Source organism: Malania oleifera, chromosome 10 (genome assembly GCF_029873635.1).
Source record: "Malania oleifera isolate guangnan ecotype guangnan chromosome 10, ASM2987363v1, whole genome shotgun sequence".
In the NCBI taxonomy this organism is placed as follows: domain Eukaryota; kingdom Viridiplantae; phylum Streptophyta; class Magnoliopsida; order Santalales; family Ximeniaceae; genus Malania; species Malania oleifera.
The window spans coordinates 93109705-93123254 of record NC_080426.1 but is presented as its reverse complement, the minus strand read 5'-3'; the positions used below and the strand labels follow the sequence as shown (position 1 = coordinate 93123254).

The 13550-nt window shown below is 36.0% G+C and overlaps 1 protein-coding gene across 2 annotated transcripts in view; it reads left to right on the top strand.

The window, feature by feature from the left end:
• Positions 1-1974, top strand: part of LOC131166321 (galacturonokinase) — an 81825-nt gene extending 79851 nt beyond the window's left edge. For both annotated transcript variants that reach the window (XM_058124765.1, XM_058124764.1), the window contains exon 14: positions 1503-1974. In XM_058124765.1, the coding sequence (XP_057980748.1) occupies positions 1503-1747 (245 nt within the window). In that variant the 3' untranslated portion in view covers positions 1748-1974. The remainder of the gene's footprint in view (positions 1-1502) is intronic.
• The last annotated feature ends 11576 nt before the right edge of the window (positions 1975-13550 follow it).

Genomic DNA, 13550 nt, shown 5'->3' with positions numbered 1-13550 from the left:
AAAGGCACCATGTGAGGGCAAATATTCCCAATCCCTACAACGATCACCCCAATACTTCTAAAGCCCCACCCACCACCCCTCTGGGTGTACTAATTCCAATTTAGCATATCTGGGGAGTACTTGACCAAAATTTCCTTAATCAAGTTCCTTTTCCTAAATCCCCCCACAACATAACATTCCAACAAACAATTTATTTGTGTGTGTGTATGTGTGCGTGCATGCGGGCGTGCTTGTGGTATTCAAGTGTGGGATTCAATCTTGCTTATTGTGGATTAGGTAATCTAGAAGGTAAGTCCTAGTTGCAATCACATGTTCATATAAGTTAGCATAAATTTTAACCCTTTGACACCTGTCATGCTGGCTGTAAGTGCTCCCTAAAATGGGTTAGGCTGCGGGCGACAGCCTAACCCCAGCCCATGAAGGGTGTAATGGTAGCAAGCCATAGGCTGACACACAGATCACACAAAATATGCTCGGCAAAAAATGAGGAAAATGAAAGTGGACAGACCAAACATTAGCCCAAAATGGTTACAATTGATAAAGTTTCTTCTGTGAGCACAATGTCATACAAATTCCCACAATATTACAATAGTTTCAATAATTATACCAATTTCCTTTTGTTATTATTTAATTTTTTACTCCTTCCACTGTTTTTATAAGCGTATAGCATTTATTCTGTTTTTGGCCATTGGTCAAGCTGTCAAACCACATGGTTGAACTGGCCCCTTCTATGGTTCAAATTTCATTTGAGCATGGTGAATATAGGTTTTCATTTTCATTTTTATTTTTTATTTTTTCTAAATGGGGTTATTGGCAGTAACATTGGTGTTTCCATCAGATTATTACATGCATGTATTTCAAATGGTTTACCGCATTAGTATTCTCCTCATGAATATGCCCACTAGCAGATGCATATTTAACTAGTGCGGGTTGATTGCATTATCATGAAAGAAATATTAACCTTCAAAGATGGATGATATTTCCGTTTGGTTGGTTGGTTGTTGTAGTAATCCCCTTTTGCTTCCAAGTTCCAAGACAATCCCGTCCTCTCCTAGTTTGACTTTTACAGAGCATTGGGCAAGAGTAGTTTGTGAAATTGCGAATTTTCATTTTATCATCAAATGCTTCCTCACTCATGATATTTGATGTGAACATAATGAGACATCACACAGAGTTCAACAAAAATGCCAGAAAGCTATGACTGCTTCTGTCATGAGAACTACAAAGTTATTTAAATTCAACATGTCATTGTTTCACTATTTTATTATCTCATGTTGATTGGCTACATCAGAGTTCTTGATATGTGTGCCAGTTCAGAATTTATGCGAACTTCAATTTTCGTTTAGAGCTTCCTTTGCACTGACAAGAATTTGTAGAATTAAAATGAATGACAAATCTCTACTCCAAAATAAACTGGGGCTGACAATTGAAATCGATTGCAAATAACTAGCCGTGGCTTTCAGATATAAATGTTTATTAAAAAAATGTCGTGAATTGTTCAGGTTCTGAGCCATTGATACAATTGTATGAGATACTCCTGAGGGCTCCTGGAGTATATGGAGCACGGTTTAGTGGTGCTGGATTTAGAGGGTGTTGTATTGCATTTGTTGATGCCGAATGTGCAGCAGAAGCTGCATCATTTGTGATGGAGGAGTATCGGAAGGTTCAGCCTAAGTTGGCTAGCCAGATAAACCCAGACAAAGCAGTTCTGATATGCGAAGCAGCTGACTGTGCTCGGGTAATCTAAATGAGTGATCATTTCATCAAAACTATACTATACCCCCATTTCTCTTCTTTCATTCACTCATCATTTTTTTTCCCCTGTATGTGATTTCATTTATATTCTTTGTTTTTTTGCTTTTATTTTTTATTTAACTTAACCAAGCCTCCTGTTGAATCTCCTGCACTCTGTGAAACTGAGTTGAATCTTCTGTGCCTGGTAAAAGCAATTAAAGGGGAATTATTTTTATTTTATTTGATTCCATGCTGAAGAATTGCACTCGTGCATTTTGGAGGAACATGGGTAGGTTGTTGAATGTCCCCATGCATCACTTCTCACTGAACGCCGCCGCTGATATTTTTCCATTTCAGACCTCACCAGGATTACCAAATAAGAAAAGTAGAGGACCGAAAACCCTGCTGAAAAACTGCTTCAATTACATTCTTCTGTTTTTCACAAATATCAAATTCGACGAGGACTCAACCGTGAATGCACAACCTGCTTTTGGGGAGACGAAATTGAACCCGAGTCATAAAAAATAACTACATCCAATCATAGACTATAAGTAGCCAAGCAGCATCCCAATATGGAAAATTATAGGACTCACTCACAATGAAGAAGAAAGACGCACACTCATGACAGAAGCAAGCACGAATCATTGAACTTTTACGTAATAATATAACAAATCTCCTACTTTCTCGGTTCGCCGTTCCGGTTCTGCGACTGCGCCGCACTTCCGGCTCGAGGGCTTCTGCCTTTCTGGGTGTCGTGCAGCGGGATAGGGTTATATTTTATACATATAGATATATTAAGATAAACGGGTCACCCACACAAATTCGCCCAACCCGTTTATTAACCGGTCGGATTCAGATTGACCCGTTTATAAACGGATCATCTTAAATTAAATTCAAACCCAAGTTAAACAGGCGAATCGTAGGTCATGGATCACACGTCGAGTTTTGACCCATTTTACCACCCTTATTCACTATATTATCAAATGAAAACTATCTTAGGATTTTAACCATCTATTATAAAATTAGTAAATAGCTGCATGTGAAAACCTCAAAATACCTGCATATGACTACAATTCGTCACGCCTTGATTCAAACGTATCGTACTATGTCATGGTGGAGCAAATGTAAATAGGGAGGTTTTGCTTATGGAGGGCAAGGTGGGAACAAACGAAACCTTCAACTTGTAACAAATTTCAAGTGAATAACTATTCTAAAGATGAAGCATAATTCAACAAAATGTTTAGGAGCCTTTAGGTATGACCAACAAAAAATATGAAAATGAAAAAATAAACATCAAATCAAAAGTTAAAAATCAAAACGTACAAATTAAAAACTTAATTGAACAAATGGTCACTCTTCTCATTTAATCAAGTAACAATTAAATATATGTTTTCAATAATAAAAATACTTTAAAAGGCATTATAATAAAAATAGAAATCATTATAATTATGTCATGTCAAAACTCATTCTTTAATGCTACAAAACAAATCTTATTATACATGAAAATTGGAAAAAAAAAAAAAAAAGTAATTTTAAAATGAATTTTTTTTCAAGTTTTTAGAAATTTTATGGATATTTTATTTTAATTATATTTTTAAATGTACATAGTCATTTTATGTTTACTTTAATTAAAATAACATATAAAATGAATAATTTAATTAGTTAATTTTGCATATTAAATTGTTATCGTTGCAAGTTGTCAAAATAATTAAAGTCGGAAAATCTAGTTTTTTTTTTTTTTTTTTGAAAACAATTGAAAATTATCATCAGAAATAGAAATTTGCTAATATTAATAAACTCATTATACAAAAAAGAACAAAATATATCATTAAACAAACTCAAAGAATCATGGAAGCTAAGATGTACATTACGATAATTGGAAATAAAATAAATAGAACATTATATTAAATGCATGTTCATTTTTCATCCTTGAATTAAATATTAACTAGTTACCATATAGTCCTTCAATCACCATAAATTTTTCATTATCATGTACTAAGTACTTTTAGGCTTCAACAATAACAACTAACAAGGCTCAAGTCCTATGGTTATATGAATCCTTTTATGTTAATTTATATGATCGAGTGCATTTTCCTCAGCTAACTTATGAGTTGTTAAATCTCTACTATCTATCTCATTCCAAGGTATTTAAGGTCTAACTCTATCTCTTCTAATACCATTAAAAACAACTAGCTCGTTCCTCAAAGCACTCCTTCATTTTTCCCAACATATTTTAACTCTATATACTACATTCTCTTCAATTTCTCCTTTCATTTACGTAATAGATACATGATATCAAAGTCAATTAGTATTGTTGGTTTCTTGACTATTAAGTTTAGACTAAAAAAACAGTTCTCCATAGCTCTAACTTAGTTCTACCTCGCTCCTACTTTTATTAATTAAACTATATCATTTGCAAACAATATACACCATAAGATCTCATTTTGGATATTCTGAATTAGTTCATCAATCATTAAAGCAAACAAACACTAGCTCAAAGTAGAAGCTTGATGCATACCTATCGCGATTGAAAATTTCCTAAACTCTCCACCTATAGTCCTATTATTTGTCCTCTAAATGGAATTTAAAAATTATGTGTAATTCTTTATTATATCTTTTTACTTTTTTTTTTTTTGGAAATACACATCTAATTCAAATTGTTAAGAGTAACTCAGTTACGATATTGAATATAGTTTTCTATATCCAAAATAGACCGGATACAAAAATATATAAAATCCATGTTCGGTTAATTGCTTTCAGAAAATCGATTTTAAAAAGGTTTCTACAAAATACTAGTGTTTATGAAATGATTAAAATTTGTTCTATTTTCATATTTGGCTTTCAGATAGAATGAAAACAGTGTTTGGGGAAGCCATCTCCCCCATTTCCATTTGCTCTCCTCCACTCAAATGCTCTCTCACAATTGTCCTTCTCCTCTCCCTCTCTTGCTTTCTCCTGCTCACATTAACACCATCATGGACGAGGAAGACAATCCAAAAGGATTTGAACATGAACAGCTCTGTACAAAATCCGTGAGCGACTTCACGAATTGCTATAATTGATAAGAAAGATGACTAGAGAAGAGATGCTTTAAATATGATCAGTTGCTCTTCCCCCCCATATTTCTCATTTCTTCTTGATCTATAGTAGGAAGAAAACATATTTGAACCTTAGAGTTGTGTACATGATATGGTGTACGCAGATCCAAGGTTGACAATTATTTGTGATTCTTCTTTTCATGTAAAGCTAGGACTCTTCATAGATTTTATAATCAATTAAATAAATTTAAGGAAAAAAATTCAAATGAAAGTGGAACTGTATTGGATGTGTTAGGGGAGTCCTCGTGAGCAGGCTTGATATACACGGGCGAATACCAACTTGACCTAAAAGTTGAAATTATTTAATCCTAGGCCTAACCATGTATAGATGAAAATCGTCCTCTACTTAGTTGGAACAACTCTAGCAATTTATTTTTTAAATAATCATCCCCCTCACTTGTAAGTTGTTGTGATATGTGACTCGCGTACTAAGTGGAAAGCTTGCATAAAGGGAAAACATGAAGGAAATCAACATGCAGCAGAGGAGACTGTCGACAATAATTGTAACGACCTTCTTAACTAATCATATAATAGAACATAGTAAATAAAATAGTCAACCCGAACCTGCGGGTAGCCGGGACACCTGTCATACACAGCGGAATCTAGATAGTAGCAAATGTAAATCATCAACCTCAATACCACTAAAAATACATAATACCAGAGTTAAAAATAATCAAAAACTCTGTGTATATACAATCTCCCAAAATATCCAAAAATACCAAAAGTATTTCCTAGGATCCTACAACAAGACCCTTGATCCTAGTTCAAACTTACCCTCCTATTTGGGTGGTACAACAGGCTCAACGGCGGCCACGACCCACCGGTCTTTCTGGGTTTCCTGAAAATTATTTAAGTTCGGGAGTGAGACACTTCTCAATAAGAGAAAATAAACTAAATACAGTTGTATAGCAACATGAATATTTAATGATAATATAGATACACAGTACATTCTTCATACCAGAAAACATTAATCATTTAATAACTGTATAAACGTATACCTTCATATTTTTAATAAATCATACTAATCATAACTGTCTGGTATAACTAACAATACTGAAAACATACCCAGGATGAATAGTTAGCTAATGTCATGTATTACCCCACATGACGGGTTGTGCTGCCCAAAGGCGGGACCCGACAATGGCTGGCCGACCACTGCCGAGTCAAAAATGTCTGTAAGTATGATGTGCCCGCCACACTCTAGTTCGGACTGCCAGGTGGACGTCTACAACTCTACACTAAAAGTCACATCAACTATCCATCTCCCACCCTTCGTGGGGTGGTTAGCATCAATCTGAACATAGATATCTGATCTATATAGTTACGGTACTATGCTCCTGAACTGAACTAAATTAACATTTGGGTTCTGATAACATATAATACATGATAATATAACCTTTAACATAAATGGATTGATTGTATTTTCTATACTTTCATATATACGGCCTTGTGCCAAACATTTCATAAATACGGCCTCGCGCCGAACTTTTCATAATTATGGCCTCGTGCCGAACATTTCATAAATATCATTCTAGATAATAAATCATTTATCATGTATTTTCAAAGTCATAATGTACTGTATTATTTCATAATTCCTGAAAACATGCTTTACTTATAAATTGTCATATCATAATATTTTTCATGAAAAATAATATTTATGCCACACATAACTGAGTAAATTTGTACATTTCATTCTAAAATCACATTTTTTTTATAACAACAGTATTTTCCAAAATATGCATTTTCCTAATAATATTCAAATATAGAACATGCTTCCTTGAAAATTAATTTGCTGATAAATAATACTAATTTGCATGAAAAAATATCTGCTTTAGTTTATTCCCTTACCTGGTACTGAAGAAAACCCCCTAAAAATTCCACTCGTCCTGCACTCGTAGGGTTTTCCGTTCAACACCCTGAATTCAACAATCCCCAAAACTAAACTTCAGTATTTTCACGTAAATATCATTTCCTATAACTATGAAAAGATCAAATTTGGCATAAAAACCTTACCTTAACTCAAGAATGAATTTCAACTCGCTTTCACCAATGATCCGCTCCAACAGATTTGGAAAGAACTTCCCCAAGAGCGTTGTGGTGGTCTCAGATCGTCAATCCGGTGAACGACAGAGCCGAAATCGAAGAGAGAGGAGAGATAAACCATAGAGAGAGAGAGAGGGATTTTTCTGATTTTTCGGGGTAAAAACTAAGTTTTAGGCTATTTATACTAGGGGGCTTCGTCGACGAGCCACGTCACCTCGTTGACGAGGTCAAGAGAAAATTCGTCGACGAACTCTCCCCTTCGTCAATGAAATCTCCTTCTGTTTGATTTCCATTTTCCTCTCTTTTCTTTATTATTTAAAATATCATTATTCTTCGAGTCATTACATTCTCTCCTCCTTATAAAATTTTGTCCTCAAAATTTACTATTCATACAACTCATCATCCCTTAAAGGCAAAATGATCTACTTATTTTATTACTTACCGTCACTTATGGCGGAGGAATACCGTGGTTATATATGAGTTCTGGGAGATTACATATACAAAAGAAAATTTCCCCCAAAACTATAATACCACTTACTAACTAAAGTATTATACCTGCAAAAAAAATACTACACAATCACTTACATTTCTAGTTATATATGATCTTCTTGGAATAATTGTGGGTATTTCTATCTGATCTGTTCCTCGAGCTCCCAAGAAACCTCTTCTATTGTGTGATTCTTCCATAAAACCTTTACTAGAGGAATCTTCTTATTACGTAGTTCCTGTTTCTTTCTGTCCAGAATCTGCACCAGTACCTCCTTATAGACTAGCGAATCACTGAGCTCTAACTCACCATAGCTGATAATATGAAAAGGATCTGGGACATATTTTCTTAACATAGATACATGAAATACGTCGTGCATCCTCAATAGTGTAGGTAGCAAAGTTAGCCTATACGCCACCGACCCCACTTTCTCTAAAATCTCAAATGGACCGATAAACCTAGGGCTAAGTTTACCCTGCCTACCAAACCTTATAACCCCTTTCAATGGAGCTATCTTCAAAAATACATGATCACCAAAATTTAACTCCAAATTCTTGCGACGATTATCGGCATAACTCTTCTATCGGCTCTGAGCTGCACTGATTCTATCCCTGATGAGTCGAACCTTATCATACGCCTGCTGTACAAGCTTTGGTCCCACAACTCGCCACTCACCCATCTCGTTCCAATATAACGGAGAATGACATTTTCTACTATATAGAGCTTCAAATGGTGCCATGCCGATGCTAGAATGGTAACTGTTATTATACGCAAACTCTACTAGTGGCATGAACTGAGTCCAGCTACCCCCAAAATCTAATACGCATGCTCCGAGCATATCTTCTAATATTTGTATCGTCCTCTCAGTATGCCTATCTGACTCAGGATGGAATGTCGTGCTAAATGATATCTGAGGCCCTAGAGCTTCCTGCAAGCTTCTCCAGAACCGTGATGTGAAACGCGGGTCTCGATCTGATACTATGGACACAGGCACTCCGTGAGAACGAACTATCTTCGGACGTAAATCTCTGTCAAATGACTGAGGGGATAGATGATCTTGATAGAGAGGAAATGGGTGGTATTAGTCAACCAATCTACTATCACCCAAATCACATTATGGTCATGCGATGTCGACGACAACCTTGAAACAAAATCCATAGATATATGATCCCATTTCCACTCTGGGATAAATAGCGGTTGCAACTGACCCGATGGCCTCTAGTACTCAGCTTTTACCTGCTAGCATGTCAAGCACTAGGCTACATACTCGACAATCTCTCTCTTCATACCACTCCACCAATAAAACTCTCGCAGATCCTTGTACATTTTCGTACTGTCAGGATGAACTGCGTACAAAGATCTGTGAGCCTCCTCTAAAATAGTCTTCTTAATGTCAGTATCGGAAGGAACGCATAATCTAGAACGGAACTGCAAAGCTCCATCATCTGCAATATTGAATTCCTCCCCCTGACCACTCTGCACTATGTCCATCACCTCTACTAATTTTGGGTCTTTTTTCTAAGCAGTTTTAATTCTTTCCTGTAGAGTAGGCTATACCACTAGACTGGCGATACATACTGAAGAATTACTCTCAATCAATTTAATGCTGAGTCTCTCTAGATCCATCATGATCGGACGCTGGATCTCCATAGCCGCCAATGCTGATTCCCTAGACTTCTTGCTCAGTGCATCAGCTATCACATTTTCTTTCCCTAGGTGGTAACTGATAGTACAGTAAAAATCCTTAATCAATTCTAACCACCTTCTTTATCTTATATTCAATTCCTTCTGAGTGAAGAAATACGTTAAACTCTTATGGTCGAAAAAAATCTCACACTGCTCGCCGTATAGGTAATGCCTCCAAATTTTCAACGCGTGTACCACTGCAGCCAATTCAAGGTCATGGGTAGGGTACTTCTTTTCGTATTCTTTCAACTGTCTGGACACATACGCCACCACCCTACCATGTTGCATCAATACACAACCAAGTCCTTTCAAGGACGCGTCACTATAAATAATATAACCCTCACCCCCTGACGAGATGGTCAGTACTGGTGCCGTGACTAGCCTCTGCTTCAATTCCTGAAAACTCTGTTCATAGCTATCATCCCATTCAAATTTGACATTCTTCTTAGTGAGTCGTGTCAATGGTCTTGATAAAGCTGAGAATCCCTCAACAAAACAGCGGTAATAACCAGTTAACCCCAAGAAACTCCTGATCTCTTGGACGTTCTTCAGTCTAGCCCAATTCACTACGACATCAATCTTACTAGGATCCACAGAAATTCTGTTACTTGAGATAATATACCCTAAAAACACAACTTTCTCGAGCCAGAAGTTGCATTTACTGAACTTGGCATATAGCTTCTTCTTCCTGAGCATCTGCAAAACCTGCCTCAAATGTATCTCGTGCTCCTTATAACTTCTCAAATAGACTAGTACATCATCAATAAAAACAACAAAAAATTGATCTAAATATGGATGAAAAATCCTATTCATCAAATCTATAAATATGACAGGAGCATTCGTCAGACCAGATGGCATAACAAGGAACTCGTAATGCCCATACCTAGTCCTGAAAGTCGTCTTAGATACATCTTCTGCTTTTAGCTTTACTTGATGGTAGCCTGACCTGACGTCAATTTTAGAATATACCCATGTACCTTGGAGCTGGTAAAAAAATCATCGATACGGGGTAGAGGATACTTGTTCTTGATTGTCACTTTATTAATCTCCTTGTAGTTTATGCACATCCTCATAGACCCATCCTTCTTCTTCACAAATAGTTCTGGAACTCCCCACAGAGATACACTAGGTCATATGAAACTTTTATCAAGTAAATCCTATAACTGATTTTCAATTCTGCCAACTCTGCCGTGCCATTTGATACGGTGCTTTAGAGATTGGTGCTGTACTCGGAAGTAGATCAATGGGAAAATCTACCTTACGATCAGGTGGCAAACCTGGTAATTCATCTAGAAATACATATGTAAATTCTTTCACCACTAGCGTGTTAATAAGTTTTAATTCATTCTCCGACATTTCCTTCACAAAAGCCACAAATCCCTGACAACCATTCAGGAGTAGTCTCCTTGCCTGGAAAGCTGAGATCATCTGAGGTAAAGATTGCACTCGTAACCCTGTAAATATGAATTCTGGTATTCCTGGCGGTCTAAATATTACTTCTCTCGCATTGCAGTCTATACGGGCAAAATTAACTGCTAGTCAATCCATACTGAAAATAATATCAAACTCATGCATGTCTAGCGCTACCAAATCAGCAGATAGAATCCTCCCCTGAACATCAACTAGACAACCATGAAGCACCCTACTACATCTCACTGCTGATCCGGTCGGTGTAACTTGTAGTGATTCTTAAAAAAAAAAATTAAAAAAAAATTAAAAAATTAATTAAAAAAAATTAAAGTTTTAAAAATTATTATTATTAAAAAAATTAAATTAAATTAAAATTTAAATAAATTTTTTTAAAAAATTAATTAATTAAATTATTATAATTATTATTAGTAAAATAATATAATATAATATTATATATATATATATATATATATAAAAGTTAAGGTTATCTAGAGACATTTTTTACTTTTCTTCTTCTTCTTCTACTTTCTCATTCTGCGCAGAGGCTGCGACTCAACAATCCCTTGTCCCCTCTCTCCCACTCTTCTCCATTTCGTCTCCATTATTCTGCCGATCAAAAATCCGAAAATACCGTTGGGCTCTGCTCGCCGCCACCGACATTTCTACTAGAGCGGATCTGTTGTGGGAGCGGCATAGGCATATCTCCTGGGGTAAGGCCAAATCTCAAACTTACCTCAATTTCTCTTAAACTATAAGCCCCATTAACGAACAGAAATTGTCAAGAGACTCGTGGGGAGATTCTCTACAATCTAGCCAAAGTGGGTTTTCGAATTGAAGCTCTGGGGTACCAATCCTAAATCGGGGGTAAGTTTGATAACTTAGGCTTTTATTAGGCTATTTAGGGTATTCAAAATTTAAGGAAATTTTAGGGAAAGTTACTCTAAAAATTATGATGAATAATATGGTGAAATTTGAATTTCAGGGTTCCGAGGTTTTTGAACACCTGGGGCGTAGGCAGGGGTGTTAGTCGACTTTTTCAGGAATCAGGTAAGGGAGATTAAGTTAAGTCAGGAATTTTATTTAATTTGAACTGATTTAATTAATATATTTATTCGTTTATTTATTTAAGAATTTGAAGGTTATTTTGAAAACCAACCGTTCGAAATGAATTTTACAAACCTAGGATATATGGTATGGTATTTTTGATTAAAATGAACAGTGGAAAGTTTGTTCATTTATATGGATATGTTAAAATATGGAAATTGTGTGGCAGATGATTTAATTTGTATGGATTATTGTATATCTAGATTTGGGATTTTGAAATATTGAATTGTTTAAGAAATACTAGAATTGTTGTGAAAAGTACTGGAAATGCTTGTGAAAATATTGGAACTGCTTATGAAATGCAGGAGTTTGAAATAACGACCAGTGGTCGGGTACTGTTTGATTGGCCAAGGGCTAGGATTATTATTTGATGGCCGAGGGCCGAGTTTTAATTGATGGCTATATGCCGGGTTGTATTTTGTGGCCGAGGGTTAGGTTTTTGGAATAACAGGAAATATATGTGAATTGATATTTTAAATGATGATTTCTATTATCTAAATTGCATGATATGCTTTAGGAACCCTGGGGACCAATGTATTGTGAGCACTGTACCGTTGCTAGTTAGATCATGTGCTCCCACACTGTTTGGATAGAAGTGTAGGGGGTCTAGCTGACTGCTTGCGTGAGGTTGAAGTAAGGGCGTTGGACCTGCAACTTGCTGTGGATGCTTGCAGATGTGTTTGTAGAGGATGTTATTTTTTACTTTGTTTGGGCTGATCACTCAAGTTTAGTCCAGCCTTCGGGCCGCACAACCTGTGTCATGGAGAAGTAAATGGCGTAATTGTCACAAGGAGTGTCTTGTATGCATATCTGTTAATTTATGCGAATACAGTTAATTAAAAAGATAATTTTGAGGGCTTACTGAGAAAGGTGAGTGCCCTGGTAACAGTAATGGAACTAGAGCAGAGGGATGCTACCTGTATAGGCGGGTAATCTTCCCTATCCTCGGCTAATTTTGTGTGTGAGTGTAAAATAAGAATGTTTTCATAAATGTGTTTATCTATTTAGTGAACTGGTTATTTTCTATCATGCTAGCCACACACTGACATTAAATTAGTATTTCCCTTAGCCAGCTGTGCCTCACCCCTACTTTACAAATTGTCTTTTCAGGGAATCCTAAAGATCGGGTCTAGTAAGTTAGAGGAGCTGGGCTAGTGGTGTAAATTTTATGTAGGTAGTGTGTAGATAGATATTTTATTTTTGTTTAGTTTTATGGGATGTAATTATGTGAAAATTGATATATTCGTGAATAAAGATAGTTAGAACTCTGGTAATGTAATTCGAGGATTTTATATTTTATTTTCGCTGCGTATGTATGTTTTACATTTGATGAATAAGGTATCAGGTACACTGACGTCTAAAGTAGCACTCGGGGCCCATGTGGTGGGTTGGGGTCGTTACAGGTGGTATCGGAGCCTAGGTTTGCTAGGTTCTGCAGACTTTGAGGATTGATAATTACCAGAGTATAGGTTGAGATAAGATAGGGATAGGACTGGGTAGGTTAAGATAGGTTTTGGTCTAGAAGCTTGGAGGTCGAAATCTATTGACGAACTTCTGTAATTTTCTGAATCTGTCGTGAATTTCAGAAAACCATGGTAAATCCATCGATGGTTTCGTTTCTAGGTTGAGGGACTTGAACTCAGAAAATTTAGGTTGGAATGTTAGGATGAGTGGGTATGTGTGTGAAGTTAATGTTAGGATGGAGATTTATTTTTACCTCAATGGTTTTGTGATAGAATTGGAATATGAATTATTAAATTAGAACCCGTATATTATATTAATTTCATTATTTCATATTTACATTTATTATGTTAAGGGTGAAATTTCTAAGTCGAGTTATATCCTATTTACTTACTGTCAGACAGTGCCATTGATTTAGGTGCAACCCACTCGTTTGTATCTCAGGGATTTGTTAACTTATGTGGTTAAAGGCTCAATTATTAGAGACTGAGTTAGGAGTGGGCACACCGACAGGGTTAGTGTTAATA